Genomic DNA, 21,674 nt, shown 5'->3' with positions numbered 1-21,674 from the left:
AACATTACATTTAACATTAGTTAAATACTTTAGATAATATAGAAACATCTTATCATCATTTCTCTTTGTTTTTCTTCTCTTCTCAACTTCTACTCTTCTTCAATCTGTTGCTGCATGTGTTATGTCACTCATAAAACTCTGCAAAAACTCCCATGATTCCAAATTGGAAGCTTTGCGTTTGTGACTCTGTAAAAACTAAAAAAATCAGTAGCATGTTTAGAATGTTTTCTGAATTCAGGTATATATTGTGACTTTGGTCAGTACAGTAAAGTACATACGGTATTCCCAACTGTAAGATTTGTTACATCAATTTAGCAGGTCAATAAACAAAATAAATTACTGGTCTAATCCATTTTTGAATTGACAGAGTCAAGTCAACTTTATTTAGATAGTGCTTTTAAAATGGCAATTGTTTCAAAGCAGTTTCACAGTTAAACAGAAAAATATTGTAATGTTTGATTCGGCTGTATAGTTGTTCTGGAGAAAACAGTGATGTTATCAGCTAATTTCAATTGATCATATAGAGACAATGTGGGCAGATCAGTAATATAGTTGATACAGTTAAGTTAGTAATTAATTTTATTTGGATATTTAGTTGAAAACTTTTTAGACTTTTTTTTAGACTTATACCCTAACTGAACAAGCCAAGCCAAAGGCGACAAGGCCTCTTACTACAGGTACATCTTGAGAATTGTCTTTCTGTAATAAACATATATTTAGGTATAATTACATACTGAAAAGAAACATAAAAAAGATTTAATAATCCCATGTATCCCATGTATTCTTTAGCATACCAGTTGTAGACAAATTCAGGGAGGTGTAGACGGGTGATGGTGACCCATCTATTTAGAAGTGAGGGGGACAGAAATGTCAGATGTAAAACCAGGGTTAGTGTGTGTTTTTGTTTTTGTTTTTTTGTTTTTACACCTTTGCTTTGTCTAATTGACTGATTGATTTCAGTTACAAGAATAGTTGAATGACCAAGTATGGTGACACAAAATAAAATGTGGTGCTTTTTAGCGGGTTTAAAAGGAGAATGTATGGCGGAATAGCACTAAAAAGTCACGCCTGAAACATCCTCCCTCACGTCTCCACCTCACCCTCTCATTTCTGTCAATAAGGAGGGAGGGGGAGATGTGAGGCAGTATTTTTCAGGCATGTTGTCCTAACATGTTAATGTAAACACATTTAATACAATCCATACATTGTGTACATACATGTTTTACTTTGTACTATTTTTTTTAACACCTGCATGTAATTACTTTACATCTGTAATTAATTTGTACTCTATAATTACACCGTTGAGCCTTTCCTTACACCCTAACCCACCCTCAAACCTACTCATACCACCAAACCTTTCTATAACCACAACTGTATCCCACTTCAGTAGTGTTTGCAATACAATGAGCACAAAACGTACATTTTACTTATTGTTTTTAATGTAAGTACATAGTAGTTAAAGACATCTAATATAAAGTGTGGCCCTGTTTTGTTGCTTTCATATAGCAGATGTATTAAAATATATTTCATTTGCACAAATGTATTTAAGTATTTATTTTTAAAGGCAGATTTGCAGAAAGCTATAAATGATCATGCAATTTTTCCTCTTTCCTTTCCTTCATTTCCTTCCTTTACCTCTTATATAGTACCTCTCTGGTATCTATCTCTCCCTTTACACCTTCATCTGATCCTCCTTTAATTCACACTTGACTCATGTTTTCTCTCCTCTATACATTTATCATTGCATATATTGAGCACAGCCTGGTTGAAGTCATCTGATTGGTCCGCAAATACATAGTGACCTGCGCCGTGGATGACCTTGGATGAGGAAAAAAACAAATGAAAAAAAATGTTACTCTGGAGAGTTGAGGAAAAACAGTCCAATTACTGAAATAAAACTCACTATGATTTTTGTGTGCGAGTTGGGTCTCATTTCTTGAATAGCTTTTCCTGATTGCCCATCAATGCGGGAACGTGATCCATAGATGAAAGTCATGGGAAGAGAGGGACTGATCATCTCCATTCTGTCTATCATGGGGTGTTGAGGCCATCCGTATGGGATGGTCATGTTTTTAAATGCTGTCTCGCCACTGTCCAATCACAAGACAAATTTGTAAAAAAATAAAAAAAACTGTCAGAAAATAGCTTTTGTTCTGCACAGGGGGTTTAAGGTTTACCTGGCAGTTTGTGCATTCACATGGTATATGTAATCAGCAACAGTGTCATCGGGAAATACAGATGCATATTTCTGCTTAAAATCTGATCGCAAAAGTTGCAGCAACAAAGGACCTGAAAGAGAAATACATTCATAAAGACAGATCAAGCGATATAATACAGAAGCATGTATGGGATAAAAGGTTTTTGTTAATTTAATTTCTGTTTTGATTTTACATCTCACAATATTACTGTATCACAGTTGAGACGTATCTTTATTTCTCATAGTGGATTAATATCTTGTGGTGTGGTTCATTCAATTATTTAAATAAATAAATAAATGTTTGTAATATTAGCTACTTGTAATGTGTAGTGTTGGTTCTGTTTCATGTTCATGTGTCGTTCTTATGTTCATTGTCATGACTCCATTGTGCCCTCATGTGATCATGTCATGTGCTTCCCTAGTATTTTGTGTCATATATTAGGCTTGTTCGAGATCCATTGGCTCTGCGCAGACTGATCAGCATATGACATCAAAGTAAAGGAAGAACGATTGTAGAGCAAATGTCTCCTTATGCTTTTGAATCTCTCTTGCGGTATACTTTGATGTCTGCGCAGCACCAATGGATCTTGAACAAGCTATTGTCATTGGTTAATTTAGTCATGTGGGTTCTGAGTTTAGTTCTGTCATTGATTTATTGTCTTGATTGTTTACAGGTGTGTTTTGTTAGTCATTAATCTGTGTATTTAAGCCGTCCATGTCACATTTTGATTTGTTAGGATTTATGTTAAAGGTGTAAAATGTTAGAGTTAAAGGTTATGTTAAAGGTGGTTTATAAACTTGCTTTTATTTATTACATTTTTTTATACTGTTGTCTGAAGACAACTTATTGTCACGTAAACACAGAGGCAGGATTCAATAGCAAGTAACTTAGTCTTTATTGACACAATGTCACAGAAAGACAAAACTCAGAACGTGACAAAATCCGGATAAGACGGTGCCGTGAGAGAATTCCCTTAGGCAGCATGGGCAGGCTGTGAGCAGCAGAGACTCGGGAGATCGGTGAGGAAATCCGGGAAGGGATCCACTGTTCCCAGGAAGAGGGGAACAACAACCGACGGGGGGAGACACGAGGAAACATCCAACAACGCTCTGACAAAGACAATGGAGAAACAGAGAGACTAAGTAGGGTAAAGGTGATGAGTTGCAGCTGGCACAGGCGACCAGCCACAGGTGCGTGATGAGCCAATCCCAGGCTCCGCCCCAACCTACATACAACGGCTAAGAGTGAGACAGGAAATCCATGAACCGTGACAGTACCCCTCCCCCTAGGAGCGTCCCTTGACGCTCCCAGCCGACCTTACCTGTTGATTGTAATCATCAATAAGGGAGCGATCCAGAATGTCCCTAGCAGGAACCCAACTTCTCTCCTCCTGACCGTAACCTTCCCAGTCCACCAAGTACTGGAAACCGCGTCCCCTCTGTCTAGAATCCAGAATGCAATTAACCGAATACATTGGTTCCCCATCTACGAGTCGCGGCGGTGGAGGAACCGGGACTGGCGGATTAAGGTGGGAGTAAAAAACATGCTTAATTTTGGATACATGGAAGGCGGGATGAATTCTAGTATACGCCGGAGGAAGTTTGAGGCGGACTATCACCGGACTAATGATTTTGGTGACAGTAAACGGGCCGATGAGTTTGGGAGCAAGTTTATTAGATACGGAGCGGAGCGGAATGTTCTTAGTAAAAAAGCCACACTTTTTGACCCACGACGTAAACGGGAGGCTTAGGCCGGTGGCAATCGGCTTTAGCCTTGTTGCGTGCTCCCACCTGGAGCAGAGTCTCACGGGCTCTGGTCCACGTGCGATGACACCTCTGGATAAAAGCGTGAACAGAGGGGACTGCAACCTCGGAATGCAGACTAGGAAAAATGGGTGGCTGGTAACCTAGACTACACTCAAATGGTGAAAGGCCTGTGGATGACACTGGTAACGAGTTATGAGCGTACTCAACCATAGAAAGTTGTTGGCTCCAGGATGAAGGATTCTTGGAGACCAAACATCGCAACACTCTTTCCAGATCCTGGTTGTCTCTCTTGGTCTGACCGTTGCTTTGGGAATGATAACCCGAAGACAGACTAACCGTAGCTCCTAGTAACTTACAAAACTCCTGCCAGAATTTGGACACGAATTGGAACCTCTGTCAGAGACCACGTCCATCGGGAGGCCATGTAACCGAAAGACGTGATCGACAACAGATACCGCTGTCTCCTTGGCTGAAGGTAATTTGGGCAAGGGAATGAAATGTGCTGCCTTCGAGAATCGGTCCACCACGGTCAAAACGACCACCATGCCATTAGAGGGCGGGAGGGCGGTGATAAAATCTAGCACTATGTGAGACCAGGGTCTCGAAGGAACAGACAACGGTTGAAGTAACCCATGAGGAGGTTGGTTAGATGTCTTACCAACTGCACAGACCGAGCAAGCCAAAACAAAACTGCGAATGTTGTGAGCCATAAGTGGCCACCAGAATCGTTGCTTTATTAAACTGCTAGTGCGGTTTACTACTGGATGACACGCAATGTTGGAGAAATGACCCCATTTGAGAACCTCGGATCTTAACTCCTCCGGAACGAACAGACGACTTGGTGGGCCGCCGGGCGGAGGCGTTGCCTCTTCTAAGGCCACTTTGACCTTTGATTAGATCTCCCATTTGAGTGTAGAGATAACTATCTTCTCTGGCAAAATACACTCGGGAGTAACCGGGCGTTCGGAAGCATCAAAAATATGAGATAAAGAGTCGGGTTTGATGTTATTCAGCCCTCGGTAATCTATACAAGGTCGCAGAGAACCATCCTTCTTCCCCACAAAGAAGAACCCCGCCTCCGCTGGAGAAGAGGAAGGGCGGATGAATTTGGAGGCTAGAGAATCAGAAATATATTTCTCCATGGCATCCCTCTCTGGAATAGAAAGAGAGTAAAGCTTGCCCTTAGGCGGAGACTTACTAAACTAAAATCCGGATAAGACAGAGCCGTGAGAGAATTCCCTTAGGCAGCACAGGCAGGCTGTGAGCAGCAGAGACTCGGGAGATCGGCGAGGAAAACCGGGAAGGGATCCACTGTTCCCAGGAAGAGGGGAACAACAACCGACGGGAAGACACACAAGGAAACATCCAACAACGCTCTGACAAAGACAAGGGAGAAACAGAGAGACTAAGTAGGGTGAAGGTGATGAGTTGCAGCTGGGACAGGCGACCAGCAACAGGTGCGTGATTAGCCATTCCCAGGCTCCGCCCCAACCTACATACAACACGCACCCAAGAGTGAGACAGGGAATCCATGAACCGTGACACTTCTGACGTTTGCATGTTTTTTTACATTCAAAATCTCTGAAACTCAGAGTTGGTTCAGTTAGCTTCATGGAACAGGCCTCAAGTCTTCCAGAGTCATGGCCAAAGCTGAGTCAAAAGACTGCTGTCCCCCAGCTTTGTTTACAAGAAGCACGCAGAACCTCCGCAACTCTGCCATTATTATTTTAAACCGGCCCTCCAACTCTGTACACAATGTGATTGGCCCGACCAGAGTTTGGTTTTTCCAGCTCGTAGGTCATGCCGAGAGTTGCTGGACTGCACTCACGGCAAATAAAATTTGCTGCTGCTAGGGTGCGTCTAGATATCTTGGCTAGTGCCTAGGCACATTCACATAAAGGTGATAATTCCGCAAATAACTGCAATTGCACCTGCTGTTGTTGTTTTTTGTGTGTTGTTGTTGTTGTTTTAAGCAGAACAGAGGAGCTTCTGCTTGCATAAAGAGAACGTGACCATTTTTGGAGATGGTAAGAACTGAGGGATTTGAAATGTCGTAAAAGCGATGCAGAGATGGCTTCTTCCTTTTTTACACAACAGGTAAGGTATTTTATTGAACAGATCAATTGCCATAATGTAACTTTCTAACGGAGTTGATTTTAAAGCATTTTACCCCTATGAAGGGTCATTTCATTATGGTTGGTCTATTAATGGGTATAACTACAGTAACGTATTAGTTACATAGCTAGTAGTCAGCTTAAGATTATTTCCATTTAAACTGGTTATAAGCCTATTAGTGAATGTTTTATGAGCAATAGAATAATATTCATTCACACAGTCACTACCAAAACACTTAAAGGCTTTACTTATATTGTACAGATGCATTATAAAAGTTTAATGCAGTAATTAAAATAAAATAAAAAATAAATAAAATAAAAAACATCTCTTTACTATGGCATACACAGAGAACATTTTTAACTTTCATTATTCAAATCAATTGACTGATTGTTAGGCTGCATTAACTAGGTCAGCCGGAACCAGAAACACTTCCCATAACACCTGATGTACTCGTTACATCATAAAAAGAGTGGCATCTACGCTAATGTTAGTCTCTCTGTTTATCCCGAGGTTTGTCCCGGATCTGGGCCCTGTTCGGATCGGATGGTGGACCTGCCTGGACATGACCAACGCATCCTGGAGTGTCTGCTGAGCCGTGTCAAATGGTGTCTCCTCCGAATTTGCCTCACCGACACGTCATGCTCAAAAAACCCGTCTCAGGCGCAATAATTCCGATCTTTTATGTATTCATACTCTTGTGTAATCGATGCACCATCCTAAATAAACCCGTCCCTTCCGGGATACCCTGAAATTTTGAATATTCCGATCTAATATGATTTCTGACCTGTAAGGTTGCCAGAATAATAATCATACACGGTGTGTTAATAGGCCAGAGGAGAACTGGCACCCCGACTGAGTCTGGTTTCTCCCAAGGTTTATTTTTCTCCCTCACGCCCTGATGGAGTTTTGGTTCCTTGCCACTGTCGCCTTTGGCTTGGCTTGCTCAGTTGCTGACACTAAAATTATGATTAAAGTTATTCAACTAATTATACAAATAAAATGTATGAATTAGGTTTTATTTAATTCTATAAACTATAATACTGATATGCCAAAATTGTCGCTATATGATAAATTAAAATAAGCTGATAACATCACTGTTTTCTCCAATACGACTGTACAGCCAAATCTAATTTTGTTGCAATATTAACCTGTTTGACACTGTGAAGCTGCTTTGACACAATAATGATTGTAAAAGCGCTATATAAATAAAGTTGATTAATTGATTGAATTATGCCTTGTTATATTGTATGGTTTTATGAATAATTGTAACCACAGTTATAATACAATTGATTGAACACACCTTTAGAAAGTAAATTGCATTGATACACATTGCATTTTAACTTTGATTACAGTTATTTATGAAAGATATAATGCATTATAATATGCATTATGGATATATTTATAATGCATTATGAAAAAGAGCTTTAAGTATTGTTACAAAAAATGTAAGTTTCAAGACAAAAGTTACAGTGTGAATTTTCTAGAATTGTTTTGACTCAAAAATTGCATACCAAGATATTCACGCTCTGGATTGATTTAGTCTACAAGCTGGTTTGCCAGTTTGAAAAGTGGAGAATGTCACAACTAAATGATATGTGACATTAAAATCTATGAGTCATAAACCATACAAAATAAATTTATAAATGTATTTTAAATTAAATGAGGTAATAAGGTGTAATTTTGTTAACAATAGTTAATGTATTAAATAATAGGAACTAACAATGAGCAATATACACTCACCTAAAGGATTATTAGGAACATCTGTTCAATTTCTCATTAATGCAATTATCTAATCAACCAATCACATGGCAGTTGCTTCAATGGATTTAGGGGTGTGGTCCTGGTCAAGACAATCTCCTGAACTCCAAAATGAATGTCAGAATGGGAAAGAAAGCTGATTTAAGCAATTTTGAGCGTGTAATGGTTGTTGGTGCCAGACGGGCCGGTCTGAGTATTTCACAATCTGCTCAGTTACTGGGATTTACACACACAACCATTTCTAAGGTTTACAAAGAATGGTGTGAAAAGGAAAAAACATCCAGTATGCGGCAGTCCTGTGGGTGAAAATGCCTTGTTGATGCTAGAGGTCAGAGGAGAATGGGCCGATTGATTCAAACTGATAGAAGAGCAACTTTGACTGAAATAACCACTCATTACAATCGAGGTATGCAGCAAAGCATTTGTGAAGCCACAACACGCTAGCCTGACAAGCCAGACCCACATCAAGATGTTTGGTCTGGAAACTCACCATTGACAGGGCTCAATCCGAGGGACGGGATAAATGGTTGTCTTTCAAACTCCCTCTGCACGCAATTGGATAGCACTATAAGCACCCTGAGCAACGAATGTGAAACGGAGCTAGTTGAAGCTAGGAAATATGTGAAGATTCAAATTTCGCCGTATCCGGTCGGCAAAACTCCAAACACATCTTCCCTTTTTTTAAAAATGACTTCAGTGCTGTTCTTTGTTCTTTTCTCAGAGAAAAGCTTAACTCCAAGTCTTCCAAAGTCGCGGTCAAAGCTGATTCAAAAGACCCCGTTCGACAGCTTCTGTGTTTACTAGTAACACGCAAGCGCAACTTGGCAGAAGTTAACATCATAATATCATTATGGCATAACATCATTATGTTAAGCCCCACCCACCAACTCTATACACAATGTGATTGGCCTGACCAGAGTTTGGTTTTTACAGCTCAGAACTGTATTGAGAGTTGCTAGACGATACTCGCGGCAGATTAGATTTTCTGCCGCTAGGGTGCGTCAAGATTTCTAGGCTAACAACATGCACAACCTTGAGGCGGATGGGCTACAACAGCAGAAGACCCCACGAGGTACCACTCATCTCCACTACAAATATGAATAAGAGGCTACAATTTGCACAAGCTCACCAAAATTGGACAGTTAAAGACTGGAAAAATCCAGTCTCGATTTCTGTTGAGACATTCAGATGGTAAAATCAGAATTTGGCGCAAACAGAATGAGAACATGGATTCATCATGCCTTGTTACCACTGTGCAGGCTGCTGCTGGTGTAATGATGTGGGGGATGTTTTCTTGGCACACTTTAGGACCCTTAGTGCCAATTAGGCAATGTTTAAATGCCACGGCCTATCTGAGCATTGTTTCTGACCATGTCCATCTCTTTATGACCACCATGCACCCATCCTCTGATGGCTACTTCCAGCAGGATAATGCACCATGTCACAAAGCTAGAATCCTTTCAAATTGGTTTCTTGAACATGACAATGAGTTCACTGTTCTAAAATGGCCCCCAAAGTCACCTCTGGGATGTGGTGTAATGGGAGCATCGTGCCCTGGATGTGAATCTCACAAAATGCAACTGCAAGATGCTATCCTATCAATATGGGCCAACATTTCTAAAGAATGCTATCAGCACCTTGTTGAATCAATGCCACGTAGAATTAAGGCAGTTCTGAGGGCGAAAGGGGGTCAAACAGTATTAGTATGGTGTTCCTAATAATAATTTAGGTGAGTGTATTTACTTCATTTATTAATATTTCTTAATGTTAATTTTAAAAAAAATCCACCTGTTCATCATTTGTTAATGTCAGTTATTACACGGCTCTGTAAAATACTTGATTCTGATTGGTCAATCGCGCATTCCAGCGGTATGTTATTTCCAGATAACAACCGCTCATACGGGTACTACAAGTTAACTTGACCGGTACTACTTCTATGCTTAACGCTGGCACCATCTTGTGGCTTAAACAGCCGTGGGTTACAATGGAAGACTCCAAGGCAGGTTTCCTTAATAACGTTTTTAATATAGATATTTTTCTTACAAAAACGCATCGATTCAAATCAAAAGGCATCTATTAACCCATCGGAGCCGTGTGGAGCACACTATTTGACGGACAGCTGCATTTTTTATGGACTTCAAACACAACTACAACTAGGCTACTGCTTGGATTAACGTTAGCTTGGACTTTTTAAATATAACTCTGATTGTTTTTTGTCTGAAAGAATAATGTCATATACACCTATGATAACTTGAGGGTGAGCTTGGTTTCATTTTTGGGCTAACCCTTTCAGCATTCATTTTCAACATTTAGCAAGGGCATGTGGCAAATCTTAGCAATAGATAAAGGCTTAAAGCAGGTTGGAACTGTTTTTATTCGCGGAAGCTTTGCGTAAGAGCTAATAAAATATTTAATCTCAAGACAATATTTTGTGTCTAATAATTATTTGAGACTAGTAGCCGTGTAATAAGCGGGATAATGTACACCCAGCCGGTTGTTATCGCAGAATAAACCCCTTCAGAGTGATGCAAGACTGATCCTGATCACTCTGTCAGGGTTTATTCTGCAATAACAACCGGCTGGATGTACATTATCCCTTACTTGACAGTATATTAAATAATATTAACATACAACTTTTGATTTTAATAATGTATTAGTAAATGGTGAAATTAACATTAACTAAGATTAATAAATGCTGTAGAAGTGTTGTTTATGTTAACTAAAGTGAAGCCTTAAATTATAAATAACATTTAAACTTGGTTAAATTAGTAAAAAAAAAAAAAAAATGCATCAGGTTCTCTTGTAGGCAACTCTGAGAAATGCACTAATAAACAAAAGTGTTCGTTAAAAGTTAAAGTTTTTTATTTAATATTTTCTTATTTTTTAAACTTCATTTAAGTTTTGAAAACAATTTTTAATAGTTTTTTTTCTTAATAAAACTATAGTAAAACAGTAAGTAAACAATAAAAACAAAGTTCCATACCCAATGGGCCTGCCAGCCTAAGTGGACCAAGAGGGTTGAATGGATTCATTACTGCCCCAATGGCTTTAATCCAAATGGGAACCCAGTGCTCCTGAACATGTGGTCTGGCTGCAAAACCCCATGGCTCCACCAACACCAAGTGCTTCAATCTGTTTAAATTTATTTGCACAACATTCTCAGTTTAAATATATATATATATATATATATATATATATATATATATATATATATATATATATATATATATATATATATATATATATATATATATATATATATATATATATATATAAATACACAAAATTATATGTATAGGGTTAGGGTTAGGTTATTTAATGTTTCAGGATTTTTTTTTTTTAAAAATTGTATAAAGATTATTGTCAATATGTTATGAAAATGAATTGATGTAAACATTATGCAATATGTGGGTAAAATTGTCATAAATGGGTAGTACCATTATGGCACTTTATACACTGTATCTAATTTGCATATTAATGTGTTCTTGGGGCAACATGTAATAAAAAAGTGTATTAATGGGATTAATAATTGGCAGCATTTTCCTAATAATTTATACAATTTCATAGGAATTTAATTTATTTTACTTTTAATTTGTTGTGTCTCCCAACATTCCTTATAAGCATCCTGGTGTCCCATACAGTGGACATTTTGTAACAGAAAGTCATATTGATTAGAAACCCAATAACATGTTATGTTGATTTATTGCAAACAGTTTTAAAATTAGTCAGATTTAAATGATAATTACAAAAAATAAGCTGTTTTGAAAAGTTTAATATGGATCAGAAGGGTGGGGGGTTCGTTCGTTTCTGAACGTACAGCCTATTCGTTCAGAAATTTCTTTCTGTGTCTTACCCTTTCGCTTGAGGGTGTCTGCAGTCTTACCAATGATTTTGGTTTTGAGTAATGAACCAGGCTGGGAGTTTTTAAAAGCCTCAGGAATCTTTTGCAGGTGTTTAGAGTTAATTAGTTGATTCAGATGATTAGGTTAATAGCTCATTTAGAGAACCTTTTCATGATATGCTAATTTTTTGAGACAGGAATTTGGGGTTTTCATGAGCTGTATGCCAAAATCATCAGTATTAAAACAATAAATGACCTGATATATTTCAGTTGGTGTGCAATGAATCTAAAATATATGAACGTTTAATTTTTATCATTACATTATGGAAAATAATGAACTTTTATCACATATGCTAATTTTTTGAGAAGGACCTGTATCTAACTCTCCCTTCGTACTGCCACATCACCACACTCTAAACTTTATTTCTGTCTGATTAAAGTGGACAGACTGCTAGATCTAACAAGTGATAACTGATGAAAATAACCAAAAATTTTAATCCTTCTGTCAAATTTAGTGCTTTAAACATCAGTTTTAACTTGTCACTGCTGCCAAATGACTATGGTATAAGCGCGGTTAAATGCACAGCTATGGCGTATCCCTTATTAAAAAACACAGTTTTACCTTTGAGGATATTTCAGTGCATAGGCAGTAGACACATATCCTCCAAGATCATGGCCCAGAAGAATCATATGTTCCAAACCTTCGGCCTTTCTCCAGTCCTCCAAAGATTGAACAAACTGCTCCTCTGCATCCATGGCATCTCTGCCAAAGGTTGGTCGACTGCTGCGTCCAAAACCCAGCATGTCCAGTGCGTACACAGGCCTTCCTTCCCCTGCAAAGGCAGATAGATTTTTCACCCAGAGACCCACTCCACCCCCAAAACCATGTAGTAGCACTAATGGGACCTGAAGGTGTTGAACCCCAGAGGCTGAGATGTCATATGCACTCTCTGTTTCATTAAAGCCCAGAGTCCAAATGTAGTTGCCATTAGAAATGGGAACATGTCCTTGAGTAAACCTTACTTTGATGGCTGAAAATACAATATGTTGAATAATTTTTAAAGAGTTTAAAAAAAATTATAAGTTACACACTCACATGTATCAGTCAATCAATCAACTTTATTTATATATAAATATATATACTTACGTTTCAGGATTCTGTCTTCTGATTTTATAAGTTGAGAGAATGAGGTGGGACACCAGGATGGCAGCCAACTGGAGATACAGAATGATCTATAATGTACAGTGAACAAATGCCATGACAGGAAGATATAATGATGCATAGAACTATTCTGTTATAAATTTATTTCGCTCTACTTTCTTATCATCCTAATAACATCCAAAAGGACCCCACTCATTACTCTCATGGCATGTTCACACTGATGCAGTCCGGTAAAGCATACAGAAGTATTAAATCAAGGATTACTCGGTTGTTAAACAGTTTTTTCCACAACTATCAGACTGCTTAATCAGAAACTGTGAACTGCATTTAACCTCTTACACTTCTTGCCATTTTTTGGGATTTCTGCCTGGATTTGGCTTACCCAAATTGAAAAGCTTCCCATACACACATACAGTGGTCTAAGTTCTAAAATATGGTGCCAAGTGAAGTTACATAAAACACTGCTAAAAGTCATAAACATGTAAGTATATGTTGTCCAAGCTGTAATAACCCACCAAAAAAGTAGGCTCTTTTTGAAGAAAAAAAAAGTAGGCGATTTATTCTAATGGACTGAAGGGATGACCAGGGTCCTCGGATTTTGAATGCCTTTTTTAACATAATTATTTATTTATTCTATTTAGTTAGCTTATTTATTTGTATGTTTAATATTAGGTATTTGTGTTTTGTGTTTTATTAATTGTATGCACTGAATTACTAAGTGGTGGATGTGTGAAACCCAATTTCGTTTTTCTTCTATGTGGCACAGGAAAAAATGACAATAAAAAGGAATCTGAATCTGAATCATTCCTCTGGCTCTTGACTCTTTAAACATCTTGATTTTTTTGAAAGTTTTCTGTCCAACAGGCATAAACTGGGATATGCACATTTATCTATATTTTACAGTTTTACAAAATACAGCATTTTATGTTTAACCATTAATGTAAGAAATGGGGGAATATCTCCATTTCAAGGTTTTTGATGTCACAGGACAATATTTCAAAGCTGTAATTTTCCTTTGTTTTTGCTGTGATAACACGTGTGCCGGAAGAAAAGGTCGGAGCATTGAAACATAAAGATGAAGTCTAAGCATTGAGACATCAGAACATAATCTGAGCTCTAAGCACTGCAACACACTATTATTCAATAAACACTGCTCTTTTTACCATCATCACTTTATCTCCTGCTTCAGCTCTTCCTGGATTTCTCAGTCAAACTCTCAGGCTAACCGAATATGAAATTATATATATATATATATATATATATATATATATATATATATATATATATATATATATATATATATATATATATATATATATATATATATATATATATATATATATATTAATGCACAAAAAAAAAACATATGCTACTACTACAGTTTTACTTGCATGAACTAACATTTTTGTCTTGTTGTATCTATTTATTTTAATTAAAAAAACAGCTTACCTCATTTCTGTGAACTCCTCTAGATTTGTTCTTATTGTTCCTCTTTCATCGCTGACATATTTTTTTGTGAGAAAGTGAATTGCTACACAGGCAGTGTAAATAGGGAAGTGGTCAAAAAAAGATCCCCAAGGGCAAAAGATGTACCTTTCACCCACTCTTGATTAAAGCACATATTCATATTCATTTTCATTTATAGCCGATAGAGGTCACATAGGACCACAATAGTTATTTTCTATGTTGTACCTTTTGAACTTATTAGTTTTTTAACTGGGGGGAACTATAGTCTGTTTGAGGAAGCGGAGAAGGGAAAAGATAAGGAAATGTGAAATGAAAAGAAAAAAAAGGTAAAAGAGAAGAAACAAATTATCTATCATAAACACCAGTTTTTGAAAGTCTACATTTATAAATGATCATAAACCATCCCCCCCCCCCCTATTTTCCTATACATTTCCTATACTGTGAATTATGCTTCAGCATTAAAAATCACATAACTGGTTTCCACATTACTGAAATTATTTGTGTTAAGCTATATTACAATAAAAATTATGCACTTTTATTTTTTAACTATAATGTGGCTCCAATTTTTTCCCCTAAAAAAAGTAAAAACTTGTCACTCCATTAATTTCTTTAAAGTATCCTGACAACATTTTTTTCACAAGTGCCTAGAACTTTGGGGTGATACTATAGCAAAGCAAACCACAAATGCAAGGGAAAGAAGCATTTAATTATGACCAAACTTTTATTTTCATTTAGACAGCCATTCATTCATTCATTCATTCATTCATTCATTCATTCATTCATTCATTCATTCATTCATTCATTCATTCATTCATTCATTCATTCATTCATTCATTCACTTTTTTATTCCAAAACAAAACACAGAACTACATTTAAATCAAACTCTCTAGTTTCCATGGCTTTTTGGGATGGGCGAGGGGAGGAGGGATTCTAGCCCAGTATCGTTTCGTGACATACTGGGGAAGTAAACGATCAGTCCTGAGACATACCGGATGAGGTTTTGTTCACTGAGCACCCCGACAGATTACTCACCACGAGAACTCTACACACTGTTTAAGGACTTGTTCTGGCCATGTTGGGAAGAGCTAATAGAGACATGCAACTTTGGGTCTCAAACCCACAACCTTGAGATCAAGGGTTTCATGCTCCACTGACTGAGCTAGTCAGGTGGGTGTGGTACTTGGCTTCAGGCTGGTTGCAGTTTTTATCAGTGCCTAAATTACACGCATGAACCGGAGCCCTTACATTTCGCACAGGCTTGGGAAAACCTCTTGTAGGTAAAGTTAGAGTTAAGCCTAATGGTAGGCTTAGAGTTGACTGTTTTAGCAATATCTGTTGTTGGGGGACACAATTAAACCCATTAGAGCAGGCCAATTGTATGCACTATCAAAACCAGGGGTTAAAATTCTGTTTTAGTCTGTCACAAGTGGGGGTAGTTACTGAAGCAAAAGTGAGCTATACAACAAAATGATGGAGGACCCAACCTCCAACTGAAAATTCTTGGTTACTAGACTAACCCTCGTTCCCTGATGGAATTTGCATGCCAGGCCATACTCAAACAGGCATATATAAGGTGAGCCAGCTGCACACACACTTCAGGTTTGTTCTAAGGAGCCAAGACGCCATTTAAACCCTTCAGTAGCATTTTAAGTTTTAACAGGCAGGACACGTCTCCATTCCCTCCATCAGGGAACAAGGGTTGCACTAACCAGGATGTTCCCTTTCTGTCGGTCACTTTCGAAATTGTGTTGCAATACCTTCCAATGTCTAGGGTAATGACCTCATCCCCAAAGCATCCCCCTTCTTACTGAGAAAGTAACTAGTCATTCCTTTGAGACAAATCATTGTTTGATTTGCAAACATAACTGTTCGCGTAAGGCTAAATTGTTAAAATTGTGATTTTGGTATTATTGTTTTTATTTAATTTATTGTTGTGTTGTGTGGTGTGAATAAATGTTTTAAACTAGTTGTTTAATTAAAAGAGGTTTAAAAGTTTTAAAAAAAAAGTCTCAGGGAGAGTGCATGCTTTTTTACATGGCTGAATGAGAAAATTAGCCATTAGAAAGTTTCAGTTTATGGAAAAATGTCTGCTCTTTTGGCTTTTTCTCTAAAAAGACGGCAGTTGGAGCATCAATCAATCAATCAATCAATCAATCAATCAATCAATCAATCAATCAATCAATCAACTTTATTTATATAGCGCTTTTACAATCACGATTGTGTCAAAGCAGCTTCACAATGTCAAACAGGACAATATTGCAACAAAATTAGATTTGGCTGTACAGTCGTTCTGGAGAAGACTGTGATGTTATCAGCTTATTTTCATTTATCATATAGCGACAATGTTGGCATATAAGTATTATAGTTTATAGAAATAAAACCTAATACATACATTTTATTTGTATAATTAGTTGAATAACTTAAATCATAATTTTAGTGTCCCCAACTGAGCAAGCCAAGCCAAAGGCGACAGTGGCAAGGAACCAAAACTCCATCAGGGCGTGAGGGAGAAAAATAAACCTTGGGAGAAACCAGACTCAGTCGGGGTGCCAGTTCTCCTCTGGCCTATTAACACACCGTGTAAGATTATTATTCTGGCAACCTTACAGGTCAGAAATCATATTAGATTGGAATATTCAAAGTTTCAGGGTATCAATGAAGAGACGGATTTATTTAGGGTGGGGCGTCGATTACACAAGAGTATGAATACATGAAAGATCGGAATTATTGCGCCGGAGACGGGTTTTTGAGCATGTCGTGCCGGTGAGGCAAATTCGGAGGGGACACCAATTGACACGCCTCAGCAGACACTCCAGGATGCGTTGGTCATGTCCAGGCAGGTCCACCATCCGATCCGGACAGGGCCCAGATCCGGGATAAACCTCGGGATAAACAGAGAGACTAACATTAGCGTAGATGCCACTCTTTTTCCGGCTGACCTAGTTAATGCAGCCTAACAATCAGTCAATTGATTTGAAAAATGAAAGTTAAAAATGTTCTATGTGTATGCCATAGTAAAGAGATGTGTTTTTAGTCTAGATTTAAACTGACAGAGTTTTTCTGCTTCCCGAAAAATGCTAGGAAGACTATTCCAGAGTTTAGGAGCTAAATAGGAAAAGGATCGACCGCCTGCAGTTGATTTAGATATTCTAGGTATTATCAACTGGCCAGAGTTTTGAGACCGCAATAGACGTGATGGAGTATAATGTGTTAAAAGCTCGCTTAAGTACCGGCAGAGGTGGAAAGAGTAACAAAATATTCTACTCAAGTAAAAGTACTGTTACTTCAATGAAATTTTACTTAAGTACAAGGAAAATTACTGGTCTAAAAATTTACTCAAGTAAAAGTAAAAAGTAGCTCATTTAAAATGTACTCAGAGTAAAAGTTACTTAGTTACTTTATTAACAGTGGGGGTGGGAACTCTCCCCTGTAGGGTTGTGATAGAATGAGATTTTCACGATATGACAACTGTCTCAGAAAACATCAATTAAACATTTACTGTACCTATTATTAAATGATGGTTATTATCACTAGTTAAAATGATGTTAAATGAATGAAGAAGATTGGTCTTTTTTTATTTGGTTGAACAAATGCTTTATTATAACAAACTTAAAACCATTTGTTTATTTTGTTTATCAAAATTTCAATAAAACATGTCTAATAAACTAAATTCAATAAATTACTATGAATTAGATTAACAACTTATTTTTATCATTAATTTGTAAAAATGTTTAAGAATAATAGAGTCCATATGTAGTAGACGGAGCAGCTCATTCACAGAGAGAGAACAAGCAGATCATATATTCATATAGCAATGTTTTGTGCTTTAATGTTCACAGACCATGTCGCGATTTGATTTATTTCTAAGGCCTGCAGCTCTACATTCGAGTTTTTCGTTCATCCACCAGTTTGCGTGTATTACACCAATTCTACGTTATAATGTAAAGTTAATGTTCATGACTGGATTCCGGGATTCCCTCTGCGTCACAGAAATCAATCAGCCTAAGTTATAAACATTCCTTTATCTGCACAGAGGGATGTGTGCCCGAACATGTTCTATGTGTTTCTTCATTTGCACCCACAATTTGTGCACATTTGATATCCTCCAGGACAACACCACATTATTTTTTTCTATATCCAAAGTATTTCCATACTAGCCAGGAGTTCACGACGGCATTTTGCTTTCACCTGGGTCTGCGTCACTGACGTCTGTCTTGTTCGTCTCCATCTGATATTTTCGCGCTTGTTCTCTCCCGCGCCCTCTATTCAATATTAGTCATTTCCGGATCTCGGTTTTTTTCCTCCCCTCTTTGCATTAATGATTTATTTTTACTCAGTAACGGATGTGGTTTAAAATGTAGCGAAGTACAATACTTTAATCAAAATGTACTTAAGTAAAAGTAAAATTACAGATTTTTAAAACTGCTTAAAAAAGTAGAAGTACACAGAAAAACTACTCAATTACAGTAACGCGAGTAAATGTAATTCGTTACTTTCCACCTCTGAGTACCGGGGAGCTAAACCATTTAGTGCTTTGTAAGTAATAAGCAAGATTTTAAAATGTATGCTATGTTAAAAAGGGAGCCAGTGCAGTGTTGACAGAAATGGACTAATATGATCATACTTCCTGGTTCTAGTAAGAACTCTAGCTGCTGCATTTTGGACTAGCTGTAGTTTGTTTATTAAGCGAGCAGGGCAACCACCCAGTAGAGCTTTACAATAATCTAGCCTCGAGCTCATGAACGCATGTACTAACTGTTCAGCATTTTGCATCGAAAGCATGTGCCGTAATTTAGATATATTTTTAAGATTATAGAATGCGGTTTTACAGATGCTAGAAACGTGGCTTTCAAATGAGAGATTGGTATCAAAGAGCACACCCAGGTTCCTCACTGACGACGAGGGCTTGACAGAGCAGTCATCAAGTGTTAGACAGTATTCTAGGTTACTACTTCTGGAGCTTTTCTGTCCAATAATTAAAAATTCAGTTTTATTTGAATTAAGTTGCAGGAAATTACTATTCATCCAATTTTTATATATCAGCTATGCATTCCGTTAATCTTGTGAATTGGTAGGTTTCGTCAGGGCGTGAGGAAATATAGAGCTGAGTATCGTCAGCATAACAATGAAAACTAATGCCATGCTTCCTAATGATATTTCCCAGTGGTAGCATATACAGGGTGAAGAGCAACGGTCCTAACACTGAGCCTTGCGGTACCCCATACTGAACTTGTGATCGGTGTGACATCTCTTCATTTACTGCTACAAACTGATAACGGTCAGATAAGAATGATTTAAACCATGCCAAAGCAGTTCCACTAATGCCAACATAATTTTCGATTCTACTCAGAAGAATATTGTGATCGATAGTATTGAATGCAACGCTAAGATCGAGTAACACTAATAGAGAGATACAACCACGATCAGATGATAAGAGTAAATCATTTGTAACTCTAATTAGAGCAGTCTCAGTACTATGATACGGTCTAAATCCTGACTGGAAATCCTCACATATACCATTTCTTTCTAAAAAGGAACATAATTGTGAAGACACAGCCTTTTCTAATATTTTTGATAGAAACGGTAGATTCGAGATTGGCCTGTAATTGACTAATTCTTTAGGATCAAGTTGCGTTTTTTTAATAAGTGGTTTAATTGTAGCCAACTTAAAAGTTTTCGGTACATATCCTAATGTCAAAGATGAATTAATGATATTAAGCAGAGGATCTATGACCTCTGGAAGTATCTCTTTTAATAACCTAGTCGGTATAGGGTCAAGCATACATGTTGTTGATTTTGATGATTTTACAAGTTTAGCCAATTCTTCTCCTCCTATAGTAGTGAATGAGTGTAATTTTTCCTCAGTGACACTACAATGCTCTGTCTGAAGTGATAATGTAGTAGACGGCTGCATGGTTATAATTTTATTCCTAATATTATCAATCTTACTAGTAAAGAAGTTCATAAAGTCATTACTGCTGTTTTGTTTACAAACATCAGAAGCTTTATTTTTTGATATTTTAGTCACTGTATCGAATAAATACTTAGGGTTGTGTTTGTTTTCTTCTAAAAGAGTTGAGAAATAAGCAGATCTAGGAGTTTTATGGCCTTTCTATATGCCATCATGCTCTCTTTTCACAAATTGCGAAAAACCTCCAGTTTTGTTTTCTTCCAGCTACGCTCCATTTTTCTGGCTGCTGTTTTAAGGGCCCGAGTGTGCTCGTTGTACCACGACGTTGGATTATTTGCTTTAATCTTCTTTAAGCGCTGGGGAGCAACTATGTCTAAAGTGCTAGTAAAGAGAGAGTCAATAGTTTCTGTTGCAGCATCAAGTTCCTCTTGGCTATCTGTAATGCTAAGGAGATGGAACTGATGAGGAAGATTATGGACAAAGCAATCTTTAGTCGCAGCGGTTATCGTCCTCACTCATTTAAAGTAATGTAATCGTCAGGTTTTAGCCAGGTTTCTGTCAAACACAGCACATCTAAGTTATGATCTATAATCATATCATTTACAATAAGCGTTTTTGGAGAAAGGAATCAAATATTCAGCAACCCAAGCTTTATCAATTGTTCATCCAAATTATATCTGTTGTTAATTTGTTGGACATCAATTAAATTTTTACTGTTGAATGGTTTTGATGGTTTTTTGTATTTACTAATTCGGGGTACAGACACAGTCTCTATGTGATAATATCTAGGTGAAAGAGTCTCTATGTGCTGGGATTTAGCTGATTTTGGTGACGTGAGACAGCTAGCAGACGGTTGGTTTAGCCAGTTTGTCTGCTTCCTGACCTGGGCCCCAGTGAGTCAAGGTTTAGCTCTAAGACTATGTGCCAAATTACTAGAGAGAAGAGCAGCACCAGCCCAAGAGGGATGAATGCCGTCTATCTTCAACAGGTCAGGTCTGCCCCAAAAACTTTTCCAATTGTCTATGAACCCTATGTTATTTTGCAGACACTACTTAGACAACCAGCCATTGAGTGATGATAATCTACTAACTATTTCGTCACTCCTTTTAGCAGGGAGGGGACCAGAGAAAAATATGGCCTTTGACATCATACTTGCGAGTTTACACACCTCTTTAATGTTAATTTTGGTGATCTCCGACTGGCGAAGTCGAACATCATTAGTGCCAACGTGAATAATAATCTTAGAGAATTTACGATTAGCTTTAGTCAGCACTTTTAAATTTGCTTTGATGTCAGGCGCTCTGGCTCCCAGTAAACATGTGACTATGGTGGCTGGTGTCTCTATTTTCACGTTCTGTGTAATAGAATCGCCAATAACTAAGGCACTTTCAACAGGATCCTCAGTGGGTGCGTCACTGAGTGGGGAGAACCTGTTTGATGTTCTAATCGGAACGGA

General features: G+C 37.6%; 1 protein-coding gene across 6 annotated transcripts; it reads right to left on the bottom strand.

Annotated features, from left to right (window-relative positions):
* Positions 1-914: 914 nt before the first annotated feature.
* On the bottom strand, positions 915-14,506 carry LOC137047581 (1-acylglycerol-3-phosphate O-acyltransferase ABHD5-like). 6 transcript variants are annotated; one of them, XM_067425352.1, is made up of 7 exons: positions 14,290-14,499; positions 12,826-12,911; positions 12,301-12,709; positions 10,821-10,969; positions 2,178-2,289; positions 1,904-2,090; positions 915-1,818 (listed from the first exon to the last, which is right to left on the bottom strand). In XM_067425352.1, exons 1-7 carry the CDS (start codon positions 14,292-14,294, stop codon positions 1,696-1,698), a joined length of 1,071 nt encoding a protein of 356 aa, XP_067281453.1. In that variant the 5' UTR covers positions 14,295-14,499; the 3' UTR covers positions 915-1,695. The 6 variants fall into 6 exon arrangements, with proteins under 6 accessions (XP_067281453.1, XP_067281456.1, XP_067281459.1 ...); XM_067425355.1 differs by having other exon boundaries at positions 12,301-12,511; positions 14,290-14,498; XM_067425358.1 differs by having other exon boundaries at positions 12,301-12,511; positions 12,826-12,893; positions 14,290-14,497.
* Positions 14,507-21,674: the final 7,168 nt, after the last annotated feature.

The sequence above is a fragment of the Pseudorasbora parva genome, chromosome 19, assembly GCF_024679245.1.
Source record: "Pseudorasbora parva isolate DD20220531a chromosome 19, ASM2467924v1, whole genome shotgun sequence".
NCBI classification, from domain to species: domain Eukaryota; kingdom Metazoa; phylum Chordata; class Actinopteri; order Cypriniformes; family Gobionidae; genus Pseudorasbora; species Pseudorasbora parva.
Note: the sequence above shows the minus strand (reverse complement) of the source record. Positions and strands in the feature narration are given on the sequence as shown.

Bases quoted from the DNA above. Each gene is read 5' to 3' on its own strand.
- LOC137047581 (XM_067425352.1), bottom strand. The intron at 2,290-10,820 runs GTATGGAACTTT...TTTCTCTTTCAG, and splicing joins TAGGCTGGCAGGCCCATTGG to GTCCTTTGTTGCTGCAACTT. The intron at 2,091-2,177 runs GTAAACCTTAAA...GTGATTGGACAG, and splicing joins GTGAATGCACAAACTGCCAG to TGGCGAGACAGCATTTAAAA.